The 18,241-nt window shown below is 39.1% G+C and overlaps 1 protein-coding gene across 5 annotated transcripts in view; it reads right to left on the reverse strand.

Moving 5' to 3' along the window:
• PAM (peptidylglycine alpha-amidating monooxygenase) overlaps positions 1–18,241 on the reverse strand; it is a 117,727-nt gene that overhangs the window by 68,413 nt on the left and 31,073 nt on the right. For 4 of the 5 annotated variants that reach the window (XM_014951484.1, XM_014951483.1, XM_014951482.1 and 1 more), the window contains exons 2-3: positions 7,690–8,208; positions 6,429–6,549 (exon numbers count right to left, since the gene is read on the reverse strand). In XM_014951484.1, coding sequence (XP_014806970.1) covers positions 6,429–6,549; positions 7,690–7,781 — 213 coding nt within the window. In that variant the 5' untranslated portion in view covers positions 7,782–8,208. Of the gene's footprint in view, positions 1–6,428; positions 6,550–7,689; positions 8,209–18,241 lie in introns of those variants that run through there. The other variant, XM_014951486.1, reaches the window with a different exon arrangement.

An 18,241-nucleotide genomic window follows, 5' to 3' on the forward strand; every position in this document is an offset into this window, starting at 1 on the left:
GAGTGAGGGGGGTAGGGAGAAGAAAGGGAATATTCATTTTTTTTTACTTTCCATCTGTTTGCTATTGTTTGTATTGCCTTCCACTAGTCATCTTCAGATTGTCCTCCAAAGTAATATGAAGCAATTCCATTTCTTTAACAAGAGATCCTGGTCACCTTTATTTTAATATGACAAGTCTAGAGATGATCAGTATAGGCACTGAATTGTTAAAATTCCATACTACTCATGGTCTGGTTTCATACCCTTTACCCCTTCCTACTGCTCCATCCTACTATCTACATTGTTTTTTTTTAAAAAAAATCTCCTCTATGAAAATGTGTTTTTCAAAAGCAGAGAAATCGGGAAACAAAGCCACAAAATTACCCTCAATACAACCCTTTTCAAAATGCTTCCAATAACTTCTTAAAATGAAAGCAGCCTGTTTGAAAAAAAATAAAAATTCTATTATCTATGGGTTAAAATTTATTTGACAAACTCATGATACAACTATCACTGTCTATTAAATGTGATAGTATGGACTAAACTCCAAGCCAGCAACCTCTCAGTATTACTATAAAGTGGGAGGGTATGTTTTAGTTTTTGCATTACTGCTCTCCTATCCTACCTCTTACAGTCTTTCCAAAAATAATCCCTATTAGGTATACTCAGAGAAGAGATCGCTTGGCCAAATGGATAATGCAGTTAATCAATGTAGTCATTCTGAAGTCTTTAACGTTACTGGCATGAAACCTCATCCTGGCATAGTCACAAGGGCTTTCAATTTTGTTTCTGACGTACAAGCCAGGTTGTATTTAGCTAATAACACAAAATAAGCAAATGAAAAAAGAGCTATTGGCTTCAACAAAACAGACTCTGGTCGCTTATCTACAATTGTCAATGTTCCAGACTTCAAACACAAGAAAAGCAGGAACATCCTGACACTAAAGCATTACAAAAGGCACATTGCAGAATCCACAATAATTCTGTCCTGTTTACCCTACTTCACTGTAAGTAGGTCTGTGAGCATTAGCGTGCATATTTGATCCATTTTCAGAAGGAAATTATGTAGACTTCAGCTTGTGTAACAAACAAGCAGGGATGGGGAAGAGAGACTGCTTCACTATGCAGGATCCCATCAATTCAGATGTTTCAAAAAAAGTGAAAAGGCAAGAGAAACAAAAGTTTCAAAGTGCTGCCTTTTGAAAGCATACTGGGGAGAGGGGAAGAGAAAAACTCCACACTTTTCCATCCCATCTCTTTTCTTTAAAGGAAGAGTCTTTGTTATTAGTAAGGGCCATTACTGACTAATAATTACATGACTTCTCATAAATCTCTGGTATCAATACTCACTGTGCCAGGGTCCAGATTCATATAAGTAACTGAATTCTACTTCTTACAGAACTTCACCCTAAGTAATAACCAAGTCATTCAAACAACTTTCTCCGGAGTCAGAGAAAGTCTTGGGGGATCTTAGGGCAAGATCTTAACTTGACTGTTGTAGCAATAGTAAAGAAAGAGATGCCAGTAATTTATGGGTATCTGAATGATCAAATTTCCTTCTCATTTTATGTAGTTTTATCTGGTATGGTATACCCAAATAAACTGGATATGAGAAGAAAATTTTAACTAAAGACTTCAAACTGATAAACTAAAGTTACGAAATTGAATATGCAGGTATTACAAGATTACGGGTCACTGCTGACCTACTGGTAGAAGCTCAAGGTAGGCAGTTTCCAGAAAAAAAAACCAAAAAACAACAACAACAAAAACCTTGCAGAATCCATTAGACAAGAACCCTTCGACCCACAACCTCTCCAGTCTAACAATATCCCACCAAATAACATCTTTTGCAACATTTTTGTGCCTTTAGCAATATTTATGAAGTTTCAAGTGTACATTTAAGAACTCAGCCAAGGCTGTACTGAAATTAATTTATCAATGAAAAGTTTGTTCAACGTCATAGTAGTAATTAATTAAAAAACCCAAGCAAACTATTATTTATGAATAAAATTACTTGAGATACAGTTTTAATTGCACTATAATTTTTTATCATTATTTCTTATTTGATTTGTAGCAAACACAGGTGTTCACAGCAGCAAAACTGTTACTAGCAGAGTAAACATGTTTCACCTACATTCTTAATAGTGCTTTCACAAAATAGCCTTCAATTTGCTTAACAACGTTGGGTTTTTGTATCTGAAATTTGGAGTTTTCAAAATGAGCTGATGCCATCTCTTCTTGGAAGATAAAACATACGGCTTCCTGTTTAAATAAGTCCTAACATACTATTAATTTGCCGTGCAGAAGAATAATTTTATTATAATTATCTTAAGTACAAAGAATGATTACAGAATTTTTCCCTTAGAACTGAACAAGCCCTTCACTCTTCCTCTCCACAGCTCTTAGGTGTCCTGCACCCTTCAGCAGCACACCCAAATGACTCTTCATGTGATATATTAGCTGCATTTCTCCCTACTGTGCAATTGGAGTAATTATTAAGAAAGACACACAGTATTTAAGTACTGCAGATATTGCTGCGCCCACTTAGGAGAGGTGGTACTGTTCAAAAGTAACAAATTGACAAATATAAGCCACATCTGTTAGCCGAGCTAGAGAACCATTCTACCTCATTGACTTCCAGATTTGCATTGCTGAATATCCAGTTCAGCAACACTGTTCATAGGGAGGGCTCGGAACAGTTTCACATGGATGTTCACATTTGGTAGGTGAGCAGAAAGAACGCACACCCCGGGGGCTGATCTGCACAGTTAATTAGCACACGCCTAAGCTGCGTAAGGGCTTGCTTCTCACTGATTCACCCACGGGGCTGCTGCAGCTACAGAACGTAAGGCACTCCTACTCCCCACCCCTAGGTCCCCAGAGTCACTACAAATCTAAGTAACTCATTGGAAAAAAATGCAAGACTTTTTGGCAATCTTTCCTACAGCCCTGACAACACAAGATACACATGAATTGAATTTTATGCAGCTAAACAAGGACAGATGTTAAACACTGCTCCAGCCACTTGCAAATCATTCCACAAAGAATTATACCACCTCCACCATTACAAGGTGCTACCTAAGCAGGTGATACAAAACCATCTGGGGTCTCTTTTCCCTCCTCCTCCAGTGTGGAAATGTGTACGTATTTCCTCTGTGAACCAGGTACACATCTTACAGAGTTTAAGCAGTATTGTAGTTGTATGCTCCCACACTAACAGAACCCAATGATTCCTACAGCAATCACTCCAAAACAACAAGGTCAATGCACATAATCTAGGTACAACCTTACTCGTAGCACCAAAAATTTATCTCAATTTCAGCGAATACATGCAGATGGTTAGACTTCTTGGGATCCAAAGAGATTACTTTTTCAGTGTTTGTTTTCAACGATAATAATCTGGGAAGTTGGAGTATCAAGGAACTTGGAAAACAAAATTGAATACAATTGCCTACAGTGATGCCACGGAAGAACTCAACTCAGCAGCAGTACTATTTCAAAAGTTCGCTTTCTTTTTCCAGCTTGGAGACATTTTTGACTAAACAACCAATGACTCCAGCCTTTCCAGAACAATTCTTATGTTACACTAGCCTTCTGATTGTATGTCTACTGCTAGTCACACTGGTCATAAATTATAAACAAAGTAGTTGGTTCCATTAGACATCTTTCTGTTAGCTAGCTGTGACTTAGATAAGAAATGTGACTGTCATGTGTGCATACCACCAAAAGAGGACAGAAGAATTCAGTTTGTGAAGTCTTCTGAAAGTACTAACCTGCGGCCAAAAATGAATTCAGAATTCATAACAATCCAGTTGAAATAACATTTCCTTTTCACAAAAACGCATGACAAAGAAGATCTAGCACAGAACATACTGGTGTTTCTCTAAAGATGATCTTCTCTTCTTTAGATTTAACTTATTCATATCTTCTACAATAATTTCTGCTCTTCCCCCTTGTTTTTTTTTTTTTCCCTTTTCCCACCTTTCCCACACAAATTGTTATGCTTGAGAACTCAGGAACTGCAAAATACTGCTATCTCCAGAAAGCTCTTAATAAAGCATTTTAGCAATTTCAATTTTCCTCTTGCTCTTCGGTTTATATTTGCATCTTTCATGAACAGAGCTAAACTTGCAGACAGACCCTGGAAGCAGAAGCCTGTATCTTGAATTGGAAGGGACCCATAAGGATCACTGAGTCGAACTGCCAACTTATGCTCTTATAAACACATCAGTATGGACAACTTGAACTCACAGCAGATATATGGTCACTAAATACATCTGCCACAACTGGGCCAAGAGGTCCATGAAGAAAACAGTGAGCTAGAAGGAAGCCACTAGAGAAGAATCTCTTTCTAAGTAGGATTCTTCCCTTCCATGTTCTTTCTGCCACAAAAATGAGCTAATGGCACTAGAACTACAAAGCTGTTGGTTATCTCCTTCTGTGAAGTGCAAGAAAATAAAAGATCATCTTTTCTGCTATTGCTTCTTGCTGAGTATTTCGGTGTTTAACTTGTCTAAATGGGAACCAAATTTCCTGTACAGATAGTGTGGAACAGTGTGGAAGGAGGAAGGGAAATGATAATAAGGGCAGGTGAGACAGAGGAAAATAAAAGCTAGACTAAAAAATATAGAAGGCTAATTATTGATTATTTTCATCTACCATTTTAAGAGTTAACTTGGCAAGTTGCTTTCTATTGCTGTCTTCCCCCCATCCTTTCACCAAATCTACACTAGACCGTAGCATTTCAGTCTACTGTGTACACAAAGGCTGTTTGCTATAGGTACACATCAATGTGAAAAGCGTTATACCCTCTCTGTTAACTATCACAGCCTTTTTTTTGTTGGTGTTGTGTTTTGGTTTTCAGGCCTTTTTTAATAGGAACCTGAAGTGACTGACCCCTTCATATGTGTTTCCTAGCTCTTCAACTGATGGCTCCTCAGGTAAAATCAATAAAACATAATTACAAATGTGCACCTGGAAGAACTAAGAGTAGTTTTCATTCTTTCTCAAAGAGAAGTTTAATATTTTACTGTATACAAATAACATCTAGTATTAAACTGTACTTCTGTTTTGCACTCACTTAAATGACACCACTTCCTCTAAATTACATGTTCCAGAGGGGTGCTCCCCAATAGCTGAAAACCTCATTTTACCTTCAGTATTTTTTGAAAGTGCTCTCTGCAACAATGAGTCATCATCTACTGCAGCACAACATCCTGCTCTATCCAAGCACCTGCAGCCCTCTAAAAGAGGGCTTCGCTGCAACACCCCCCCATTTATCATTGTTTATCTTGCTTAATGACACTACATGTGAAAATAACAGTAGAATCTCAGACTTTTATATAAATCTTAAAAATGCTAATGTTAAAAATTTTAATTATTGTCTTTATTTTTACTCAGCTGAGTAGAAGATAAACAACTTAAAACCTGAGAGAGTATACTGTGATCACTTGCTTATAGTAGCTTTCCTGGGAAATTTTAAGGGTTTAAAGTACTGGGTCAAAAGCATTACCCTTATAAAAAGCTTTCTGGTTGTTTTCTCTCAGCTTGCCAAAGTTGCAGCAATGTTCAATTTAATGTAACTATATTCACTGAGGCATCATCTGAGATATGGTGTAAACTGCAACTCTAAATAAATGTATATACTTACTAGCACAGCTGGGCATACTTTGCTTTAATAAAACTCATATTCCTTGTTTTAAATTCTGCTATTCAGTTTATGAAAATAATTTTTTAAAAAATAAAATTGATCAGATGAAAAGATTTTTTTCTCATTTGAGATTACTCTTTTTCCTACTTTTCTCTGGACGTACACATAGAATCATAGAATGGTCCAGGCCAGAAGAGACCTCCAAAGGTCAGCTAGTCTGACCTTCCTGCAGTCAGCCGGGACACCTCCAATTAGACCAGGTTGCCCAGGGCCTCGTCGAGCCTCACCTTGAATATCTCCAGGGAAGGGGCCTCAACCACCTCCCTGGGCAACCTGTTCCATTGTTCCACCACCCTCACAGTAAAGAACCCTCTCCTAATCTCCAGTCTAAATCTGTTCCCCTCCAGCTTAAAGCCATTTCCCCTCGTCCTGTCACTACAAGCCTTTGTAAACAGGCTCTCCCCAGCCTTCCTGTAGGCTCCCTTCAGGTACTGGAAGGCTGCTATTAGGTCTCCCCGGAGCCTCCTCTTCTCCAGGCTGAACAACCCCAGCTCCCTCAGCCTGTCCTCATAGCAGAGGTGCTCCAACCCCCTGATCATCCTTGTGGTCCTCCTCTGGACCTGCTCCATCAGGTCCATATCTTTCCTATACTGAGGTCTCCAGACCTACACATATCTATAAAAGTTACCCTGGTTCGTTTGTTCATTTTATGTGAGTGGTATTGTAGGCAAGGCCTTATTTTCCTACCTTATAAAAAACATGAGTAAGCAGCAAAAAGAAAAAACTGCATTTCTCTCACCTGCTTAGGCGTCACCCCAGGCATGCGAATGTCCAATGCAAAATCTGAAAGACCAAGTGAAATCACCGGCCGGTCGCTCCCAAGGCATTCACTGGAAAGGGATCTGGTAGTATCTTTGTACCTTAAAAACAAGGAGGAATGATTTTTTAAAATATTGATTTCTGTTACATCTTTCTAAAAAGAAGGGTCTTCAGAACTAGTATGGAAGTTTGACAATGCTGAGAAGTGATCTGGAAATTTCATTCCATGAGCCGAGGAAAACATCTTACTTATCAAACAGTTTGAATCAGAAGACAAGTTTGGAAAACACTAGCTGAAAACAAAGCTGTCATCGCATCTAAATAATTGTCTGAGGTACATGGATGTACACACAGAGAATTAATTCACTAAAAAATGTAAGGTACTGTTAATCATTCATGACAGTTTGGGATTTTTTAAAAGGCTATGTGTTCAATGTATAATTCAGTACAGATTAAATTTAAATAATGTGTAAAGGGGAAATTTTTAACTCCAACACCACGACATTTATAGCAACTCCTCCTATAAGTGGTTCAGTAAAACAGAAGCTTTACAATTTTATGTAAATATCAAAGTCTGTATCAAATGTAATATATAAACTAGTTGTTAAAAAAAAAAAGTAGATCACTGTAAGGAACTGAATGGTAAGACATCTGAAACATGATGCAACACTGATACATATTTTGAATATGTATATTTTTTTATATATATATATATAAAATATAGAAGTGGCATGGTAACTACAGTGCCCAATGTACGTCAAAACAGTAAAACACCTCTTTGGAGAGCTAAGAGGACAATTCTCTTGTCCACAACACATTAGAGTTTACCTACGCAATACTGCATTCAACCTCTCCCCAAGTTTCCCAGGATTGCCTGGTTTTAAACTAGTTATTGCTTTCTTGTTATAACATCATTTTATGCTGCAAGCTTACCAGAGCAGCTGCAATATATTTACTCCCTGTGTAGACTCAAATACACCTGTGTCATTATCTAAAAAGTTCTATTAATTGTTAGTTTATCATCCTAACCTCACATTTTATAGAGCAACATCTGGATGAAACAAGAGTCTTCAATATGACAAGGGTACCGTTTCAAAATTGTAGAAAGAAAATTCAGAGCAAGTGACCAAAACCGAAGAAATACCATGCACATTTTTATCTAGGACATGCTTTTTCATACTTCCGTAATATCATAAGTGACTGCATGCATTCAACACATAAGGTCTTCCTGTATAACCCACCTCTTGAAGACAGAAAGTGGGCTTCTGAAACCCCAGCAGATGTTTTGAAAAACAAGACACAGCACTAGCAGGTTGTTAACGAGGCCAGCCATGTCCACCCCGCTGTTTCTGGCCTGATTAAGCGAGCAGAAAAAGGGCAGTGCAGTTCTATCGGCTGTGATCCTGACAATTAGGCGGCGGCAGCAGCAGCAGTATCAATTCACTACTTCATTATTATGTGCTCTGCGGGCATCCTCCAGCTTCTGACAGACCATCTGTCTTGGAAGGTGATGCGCTGTAAATCAGGAAGGTGGATGATGCTATGTTGTCTTTATTATTAGCTGTAAAAATCTGTTGAAGAATCTTCCCTTGCAGATAGATGACACTGTACTTCTGTCCACTTAAGGAGCTGAAAAGAAGTAGCGCTCCTGATGCTCTCTCCCCAGGTTGTGCAGTTAAATCTGCATGTTACTTATCAATCCACAGTGCCAGAGATTCCAAGTGGCATCGCAGAAACCAGCGTCAGTCATCCTTCAGAACCTGTAAAAATAGAAGCAGATAAAGGATGACTAACACATTACAGCATTAGTTCTCAGCAAATCCCTGTTGAGGCATTTTAATACATTAGTAAGTTCTTTCACAAGCTTTAGCCCAACCCAGTAAAGATTGCACCAAGTCTGTTGATTCCCCCTTTTTCTCCCCTCCCATCCATACAGGGTCAGAAACCAACACGTTTCATACTGATAAACAAAACGCACTCTGAGACACATTTTACACTATAGGAGGAAATAAAAAAAAACCCCCTCAATACGCAAAAGGCAAACCACGGAGTATTTCACACCTACAAACACTAGCATAATGTGTTCTACATGCAGCAAAAAAAAAATCCAAACACTGACATGGGAAGAATCAAGGCTTGTAAATTTTATCAGCTATCACTAAATGTTTCTGCACATATTGCAGGCTGGGAAAATACTTTCAATACAACTTGTAATACACCACTACATCATTTATTTGTTTCTTGGGTATTTTAGTAACTTGTAATATCCATTTCAGAAAACTGATACAATTTTTTCTTTTTAAATACTGCAACAAAAACTATTGAGATCAGACTGCTTTATATTAGTTGAATAATTTTTTATCCTTTCATATACTGAGGTTGTATGAATGTAAACCATTACTCTCCTCCTTGCTTTAACTGTTCTTCCCCATTCTAGTTGATGTGACATTTTAATTTCAAATTCTAAAGTTTTTTTCTAAATATGCTAGAAAATCAGACTGTGCATTACTGAAGACATACACTAGTATTTTTATTGAGCATTCCAATTCTGGCAGAAGAAAAATTTCAAGTCATAATAAAATCAAAATCTTTAAAATGTATTATAGAGTAATTCTTTTAAGATAAATATTAATAGGAAAAAAGCAGTCCAAACCAACCATCTCCCAGGCCCTGGAAGACAAAGTGAAAATATCGCTATAAAGATGAAATAGAAAAGAAGGATTCTGACAGGAAACACAATTAAAATTCACATGATTTATGAGAAATCACTTTAATCTCAGGGCACATGTACTGAAAAGGCCTCGCACGAAGCAAAAGTGCTTATGCATAGACTAAGAAGCCATGCTAGCCACTTGCATCTTGTTTAGCAGCTACACTAGATTTCCATTCAACTATTTGTAAGATTTAAAAACCTGATTACATTAATCATCATTAGACTTGCACATGTTCTTCATTGAAGGATGACACAAAAGATTCAGTCACAAGCAACTAAAAATAGATTTCATCTTAGCTTTCAGCTCATCAAAAGCATGCCAAAGCTGCCCAAAATCATCTACGCAAGCAACCATACAAGCCTAATTCTTCTTTTTTACGCAAATTTTCATGTCTTTACTTCTGTGATCTAAATTGTCTTCACTAGTGCACTATGGAAAGCTTTACCATGATGCAAATGAAAAATAATGCAAAAAACCCAAAAAAGACAAGTGTGATATGCTTCACAAAAAGTTAAAACAACTATTAAGAACAGAACACTTTATTACTTTTACTCTTTAAGGTATAATTATGCAACAGTAGCTTTCATAATCTTTGTACAACACACAGCTGGAAGTTCTAGTACTTTTAAAATTTATATTACCTAAGAAACTCTGCCTTTATTTTCAGCCCATACTATAAATACACTTGATAAACAAGAACTCTGAAGAGCAGACACAAGAGGAATACACTGGATTGTAACATACACAGAATTACAATGTTCTGACGCAACTTTTTGGAATCTGAGAAGTTATTTTCCAGTGACTAGGAATAAAACCAAGTGCTTCATTTTTGCCAGCTTCAAGAAGTCTGAGATTGATGATACCAAGTCTGTTACAAACATTTACCTGGTATATGAATTCATAAAAAATAGTTGCTGAGAAACTTGATCATTAATAGTCCCTCGTTATCGAAGTATGAGGGTTTCTTTACTGCAGCAAGAAGCTACTGAATTAAGGATGGTAATAGTGAAAAATCACCAAAATACAACTTAATGGACAAAAGGAAGACCCAGGGAACTACAGGCCAATCAGCCTCACCTCTGTGCCTGGCAAGTTCATGGAACAGATACTCCCGGAAACTCTGATAAGGCATGTGGAAAATCAGGAGGTGATCAGTGACAGCAAACGTGGCTTCACCAAGAGTAAGTCATAACTGACAAATTTGGTGGCCTTCTATGACAGTGTTCCAGCATTGGTGGATGAGGGAAGAGCAACTGACATCATCTACCTGGACGTGTGCAAAGCATTAGACAATGTTCTGCACAATATCCTTGTCTCTAAATCGGAAAGGCATGGATCTGATGAATGGACCACTTTTGGTTGATAAGGAATAGGCTGGATGGTCATACTCAGAGTCACCATCAATGGCTTGTTGTCCAAGTGGGGACCAGTGACAAGTGGCGTTTCTCAGAGGTCAGTATTGGGGCCAGTGAGGTTTAACATATTTGTTGATGACATTGACGTTGGGATTGAGCATACCCTCAGTAAGTTTACCAATGACACAGCCCTGAGGAGAAGGACTTGGGTGGGGGGGGGTGTTGATGAGAAGCTCAACATAAGCCTGCAATGTGCGCTGGCAGCCCAGAAAGCCAACCTGCGCTGCAACAAAAGAAGCATGGCCAGCAGGTCAAGGGAGGTGATTCTGCCCTTCTATTCTGCTCTGGTGAGACCCCAGCTGGAGTACTGCATCCAGCTCTTGAGTCTCCAACACAAGAAGGACATGAATTGGTTGGAGCATCTCTCCTATGGGGACAGGCTGAGAGAGTTGGGGTTGTTCAGCCTGGAGAAAAGAAGGCTCTGGAGAGACCTTATAGCAGCCTACCAGTACCTACAGGGGCCCTATATGGAAAGATGGGGAGGGACTGTTTACCAGGGAGCAGTGATAGGATGACAAGTTACAGTTTTAAACTGGAAGGAGGGTAGATTTAGATTAGACATTAGGAAAAAATTATTTACTGTGGGGAGACACTGGAACATGTTGCCCAGAGAAGCTGCAGATGCTTCATCCCGAGAAGTGTTTAAGGTCCTTTCCAGCTAAAACCATTCTATGATGATTCTGTGATTAATGTTACAGAGGAGTATCTGACAATTCATGGCTTTTAGCATGATGTGCGCAAGAAGGGAGAAAAAATAATAACCTAGAGTTATCTAAAAAACACAAAGAAATTAAATCTGTAGTGTGATCAATATCTGTATGCCTAACACCTGTACATTCTCCTTAAAAAATGAGACAATTTAATCCACAAGCTTGGTTTTTAACTACAGTTTCATCAGCTGGATGGATATGAAATGGATAAAAGTTTAATGCACCTGGTACTTATGATTAGACCCCTGCACAACCAAATTTTATATTTGGGAGTAAAGAGGAAAAGAATAAAAAAAAGACAGCACTATCCTGAGGAGATCTCTATACAATTATAGATATGACGTAACATACAAGAATACCAGACTACCAGGAACAACAAGAGAAAAAAGCAAGGTTGAGAGATTCAATAATAAGATTACACAGTTACTTAGGTTCATTATCTGGACATCTTGATACCACTCTTTTGCTTTCAATTTGGGGTAAGAGATCCCAAGGGAACAGAAGAAGAGAAGTTAAAAAGACAAAGCCTGGAGAGAAAGGGAGATGAAAATTACATTGGGCAACGTAAGCATGTTATTTTATCCCATGTGCCCCACCCAGACATAGCAAAAAACAATGATATAAAACAAGGGAGTGAAGAAAAACAAAACAACCAAAAGCAACTGGCAACAAGACATGTTACTGAATAGCTGAGTGGAAAAAAAAAAAAAAAGTAAAAAATGTGGCCAAGAAGCCAGAATTCAAAATACAATTCAAAATACTACACAAAATAAAGTAACACTATTTCCATGCAATGTTATTCAAATTAAAAAGTGAGTCTTTTAAAATAATGGCAATTAAATGATCAATTTCCAAAAATCAGCTACAGAAAAAGAAACCTCTGTATCAATCACAAGTTCATGATGAGCATTATAGTAATTTCTTTTTTTGTTTTCATCACTAGAACATACTATATACAGTACCAAGAGAATGAGCCAGAAGCAGAAACCTCACCTTCAACCATCACTACCATCAAAGACAAAAAAAAAAAAAAAAAAAAAAAAAAAAAAGAGCAGACACAAGAGGAATACACTGGATTGTAACATACACAGAATTACAATGTTCTGACGCAACTTTTTGGAATCTGAGAAGTTATTTTCCAGTGACTAGGAATAAAACCAAGTGCTTCATTTTTGCCAGCTTCAAGAAGTCTGAGATTGATGATACCAAGTCTGTTACAAACATTTACCTGGTATATGAATTCATAAAAAATAGTTGCTGAGAAACTTGATCATTAATAGTCCCTCGTTATCGAAGTATGAGGGTTTCTTTACTGCAGCAAGAAGCTACTGAATTAAGGATGGTAATAGTGAAAAATCACCAAAATACAACTTAATGGACAAAAGGAAGACCCAGGGAACTACAGGCCAATCAGCCTCACCTCTGTGCCTGGCAAGTTCATGGAACAGATACTCCCGGAAACTCTGATAAGGCATGTGGAAAATCAGGAGGTGATCAGTGACAGCAAACGTGGCTTCACCAAGAGTAAGTCATAACTGACAAATTTGGTGGCCTTCTATGACAGTGTTCCAGCATTGGTGGATGAGGGAAGAGCAACTGACATCATCTACCTGGACGTGTGCAAAGCATTAGACAATGTTCTGCACAATATCCTTGTCTCTAAATCGGAAAGGCATGGATCTGATGAATGGACCACTTTTGGTTGATAAGGAATAGGCTGGATGGTCATACTCAGAGTCACCATCAATGGCTTGTTGTCCAAGTGGGGACCAGTGACAAGTGGCGTTTCTCAGAGGTCAGTATTGGGGCCAGTGAGGTTTAACATATTTGTTGATGACATTGACGTTGGGATTGAGCATACCCTCAGTAAGTTTACCAATGACACAGCCCTGAGGAGAAGGACTTGGGTGGGGGGGGGTGTTGATGAGAAGCTCAACATAAGCCTGCAATGTGCGCTGGCAGCCCAGAAAGCCAACCTGCGCTGCAACAAAAGAAGCATGGCCAGCAGGTCAAGGGAGGTGATTCTGCCCTTCTATTCTGCTCTGGTGAGACCCCAGCTGGAGTACTGCATCCAGCTCTTGAGTCTCCAACACAAGAAGGACATGAATTGGTTGGAGCATCTCTCCTATGGGGACAGGCTGAGAGAGTTGGGGTTGTTCAGCCTGGAGAAAAGAAGGCTCTGGAGAGACCTTATAGCAGCCTACCAGTACCTACAGGGGCCCTATATGGAAAGATGGGGAGGGACTGTTTACCAGGGAGCAGTGATAGGATGACAAGTTACAGTTTTAAACTGGAAGGAGGGTAGATTTAGATTAGACATTAGGAAAAAATTATTTACTGTGGGGAGACACTGGAACATGTTGCCCAGAGAAGCTGCAGATGCTTCATCCCGAGAAGTGTTTAAGGTCCTTTCCAGCTAAAACCATTCTATGATGATTCTGTGATTAATGTTACAGAGGAGTATCTGACAATTCATGGCTTTTAGCATGATGTGCGCAAGAAGGGAGAAAAAATAATAACCTAGAGTTATCTAAAAAACACAAAGAAATTAAATCTGTAGTGTGATCAATATCTGTATGCCTAACACCTGTACATTCTCCTTAAAAAATGAGACAATTTAATCCACAAGCTTGGTTTTTAACTACAGTTTCATCAGCTGGATGGATATGAAATGGATAAAAGTTTAATGCACCTGGTACTTATGATTAGACCCCTGCACAACCAAATTTTATATTTGGGAGTAAAGAGGAAAAGAATAAAAAAAAGACAGCACTATCCTGAGGAGATCTCTATACAATTATAGATATGACGTAACATACAAGAATACCAGACTACCAGGAACAACAAGAGAAAAAAGCAAGGTTGAGAGATTCAATAATAAGATTACACAGTTACTTAGGTTCATTATCTGGACATCTTGATACCACTCTTTTGCTTTCAATTTGGGGTAAGAGATCCCAAGGGAACAGAAGAAGAGAAGTTAAAAAGACAAAGCCTGGAGAGAAAGGGAGATGAAAATTACATTGGGCAACGTAAGCATGTTATTTTATCCCATGTGCCCCACCCAGACATAGCAAAAAACAATGATATAAAACAAGGGAGTGAAGAAAAACAAAACAACCAAAAGCAACTGGCAACAAGACATGTTACTGAATAGCTGAGTGGAAAAAAAAAAAAAAAGTAAAAAATGTGGCCAAGAAGCCAGAATTCAAAATACAATTCAAAATACTACACAAAATAAAGTAACACTATTTCCATGCAATGTTATTCAAATTAAAAAGTGAGTCTTTTAAAATAATGGCAATTAAATGATCAATTTCCAAAAATCAGCTACAGAAAAAGAAACCTCTGTATCAATCACAAGTTCATGATGAGCATTATAGTAATTTCTTTTTTTGTTTTCATCACTAGAACATACTATATACAGTACCAAGAGAATGAGCCAGAAGCAGAAACCTCACCTTCAACCATCACTACCATCAAAGACAAAAAAAAAAAAAAAAAAAAAAAAAAAGAAAAAGATGGGTGAAAGCTTATGGGGATTGATACAAAAGTCTACCACAGGTGGAAATTTTTCATAGCTGAATCTCTGTTCTTGTGCCTTAGGCATTGGAAACATAGAATTCAGCACGGATTACTTAAGTTCTGTCTTTAGCTAGAGCAGAGAGTTCATGTTTCACCTTAGACAAAACTTTAAACCAACAATTGGGTATATGAACAATAGCCAGTTCAACAAATGAACTGCAGCTAGGACTTCAAGTTGAAGCACTTTGATTCTAACAGCACAGGAAAATAAATACATTGTGGGATCAGCTTAGGGATTCATTAATGCTCTAAATTCGGCCACTTATGACACTTTGGTCAAAGATGCATACTAACAGAATTTGGCAAGAATCTGTCAAATCAGACAACCTTTTGAGCCTCAAAAATCAATGAAAAACATCTCTCTCACAAAACAGTTAAGATATCTAGGGATTGGTAGAACAATTACCAGGAACACAAATGTACAATGCTGATGATACCAGACTGGGAGGAGTGGCTGACACACCAGAGGGTCATGCTGCCACCCAGAGAGACCTTGACAGGCTGAAGAAATGGGCTGACAGCAACATCATGAAGTTCAACAAGGGGAAGAAATTCCAAAGTCCTGCACCTAGGGAGGAACAACCCCAGCCACCAGTACATGGTGGCTGGTGGCCACCCAGCTGGAAAGCAGCTTGGCAGACAAAGCCTTAGGGGTCCTTGTAAACACCAGGCTGAAGATGAGCCAGCAATGTGCCTTTGCTGCAAAGGCAGCTAATAGTATCTTTGGCTGCGTTAGTCAAAGTACTGTAAGCAGGTAACAGGAGGAGATCCTTCCCCTATACTCAGCACATGTGAGGCCACACCAGGAGTAGTGTGTCCCATACTGGGCTTCCCAATAGAAGAGAGACACAGACGTACTAGGGAGTCCAAGAAAGGGCCACAAAGATGATGGACTAGAGCTGTTTACCTGGACTTTAGTAAAGCCTTTGACACCGTTTCCCACAGCACTTTCCTGGAGAAACTGGCCGCTCCTTACTTGGATAGGAGTTTGCTTTGCTGGGTAAAAAAACTGGGTGGTTGGCCGGGCCCAGAGAGTAGTGGTGATGGATTGAAATCCAGCTGGTGGCCAGTCATGAGTGGTGTTCCCCAGGGCTTGGTACCGGGGCCAGTTCCCTTTAATATTTTTATTAATTACCTGCATGCCGGGTTGAGTGTACCCGTAATAAGTCTGCAGATGACACCAAAGTTGGGTGGAAGTGTCAACCTGCTTGAGGATAGAAAGGCTTTGCAGAGGGATCTGGACGGGCTGGATGGATGGGCCGAGGCCAGTGGTATGAGGTTCAACATGGCCAAGTGCCAGGTCCTGCCGTTGGGTCACAACAACCCCAGGCAGTGATACAAGCTTGGAGCAGTGGCTGGCAGAAAAGGACCTGGGGGGGTTGGTCGACTGTCGGCTGAACATGAGCCAGCAGTGTGCCCAGGTGGCCAAGAAGGCCAACGGTATCCTGGCCTGTATCAGGAACAGCATGGTGAGTAGGACCCGAGAGTTGATCATCCCCCTCTACCGGGCACGGGTGACGCCCCACCTCGAGTACTGTGTCCAGTTTTAGGCCCCTTACCACAAAAGAGACATTGAGGTGCTGGGGGGGGTCGAGAGAAGGGCAACGAAGCTGGTGAAGGGTCTGGAGAGTAAGTCTTATGAGGAGAGGCTGAGGAAGCTGGGGTTGTTCAGCCTGGAGAAGAGGAGGCTGAGGGGAGACCTTATCCCTCTCTACAACTACCCAAAAGGAGGCAGTAGAGAGGTGGGGGTCGGTCTCTTCTCCCAAGTAACAGCTAATAGAACAAGAAGAAATGGCCTCAAGTTGCACCGGGAAGGTTTAGATTGGATATTGGGAAAAATTTTTACAAAATTTTGAAAACGTTATCAAGCATTGGAACAGACTGCCCAGGGAAGTGGTAGAATCATCATCCCTTGAGGTATTTAAAAGATGGGTAGATAAAGTGCTAAGTGATATGGTTTAGTGACTGCTTCTGTCAGTGTTACGTTGACAGTTGGACTAGATGATCTCAAACCTAGGCAATTCTGTGATTCCGTAAGCTGCTTCAAACTAGACTTCATTGGACTGTTCCTCCAAAAAGAGTTAAAGATAAATTTTCACCATATACCAAACCCATTGCAACTGCTGACTGCCTCGTATTTTCCTTCTCCTCTTGCCCTGAATTGGTTCAGGAAGCTGATGCCCTCCACCACTGCCTACCCTAGCAATATGTTAATTTTCCATCAGATCAACTGGTCAATGTGCCAGCAGGCAGCTGCTATGCTTCTACAACAACAGAAATGGTGTGAGCATGCAGCTGGGCCTGGAAAGGAAGACCCTCTTTTGGCAGCAGTCCACACTGGATTTGGTGTAATATTAAAGATGTTTTTTTGAAAACGAGAATTCTAAGCTGTCAAAAATAGTTTGCCTCTTGGTGTAATTCAGATTTAACAAATTTGTATCTGCAGCTACCAAAGCATTTTTCAGGTACAGATGCCCAAGGGATAAAAGAGATATATGATTCCCCCTATTTTTAAGAACAACCTTTTCTAAAATTTGATCTGCTGAGCATAAGCACAGTGCATATTTTTAGAAGAAATATTTCATGATGATAAGAAACCTATTATGCACTCCATCAGAGGAAGCACAGTATTTATACATTGAATAAAGAACAACGACTTGAATTTTCTTTGGATGCTTTCTAAATGGATTTACTCTTTGTATGCTTCCCAAATATACTGAAATTGGACAATGTGTATTTCTTTCCTACTTGACTAGAAGTATTAAATGAAAATTTGTATTAAGCAGTGACTAAAAGGATGGTTTATAAAGGAAACATAATTTGTTAGAAAAGCTAAATACCTGAATATCTAAACTTATTTTAAGGAATTTCACTGACCTGTTAACCATTTATGTGCTCTTTGTTAAATGAATCATTTTTTATGGGTTTCCTACATGGAAAGTAAGTTCTACTCACTATCTGGAGACAGGCTATCTGTACCGAGAAAAATCAATAAAGCAAAATCCTTCAAATGCTCTGCCAATTCAGCAGTGTTTTACCTACTACACAGCTTTCTTTTGAAATTAATTGAAGTTTTATACAGGAAAGAAATAGAGGATGAAGAATTGTCATTTACACTCTGCCTCTCCCTTTTGGAGATCGGGTTCACAACATGACTTGCAGGCTCTTAACTCCTATAAAGAGTGACAATCACAAGGGTATCACAAACCCCCCACCCCAAGCCATAAGCAAACCCTGTTCACTGAACAATAAAGGAAACATTTGAATCATACTTAGTTGGCAACTCATGCAGCAATAGCAGTCCTGGAAATCAGAAACAAAAGGATATAAGAGAACAGTTTATAAGATGTGTTTGTGGAAAGAGGAACG

This window comes from Calidris pugnax, unplaced genomic scaffold (genome assembly GCF_001431845.1).
Source record: "Calidris pugnax isolate Ruff unplaced genomic scaffold, ASM143184v1 scaffold148, whole genome shotgun sequence".
Classification (NCBI taxonomy): Eukaryota; Metazoa; Chordata; class Aves; order Charadriiformes; family Scolopacidae; genus Calidris; species Calidris pugnax.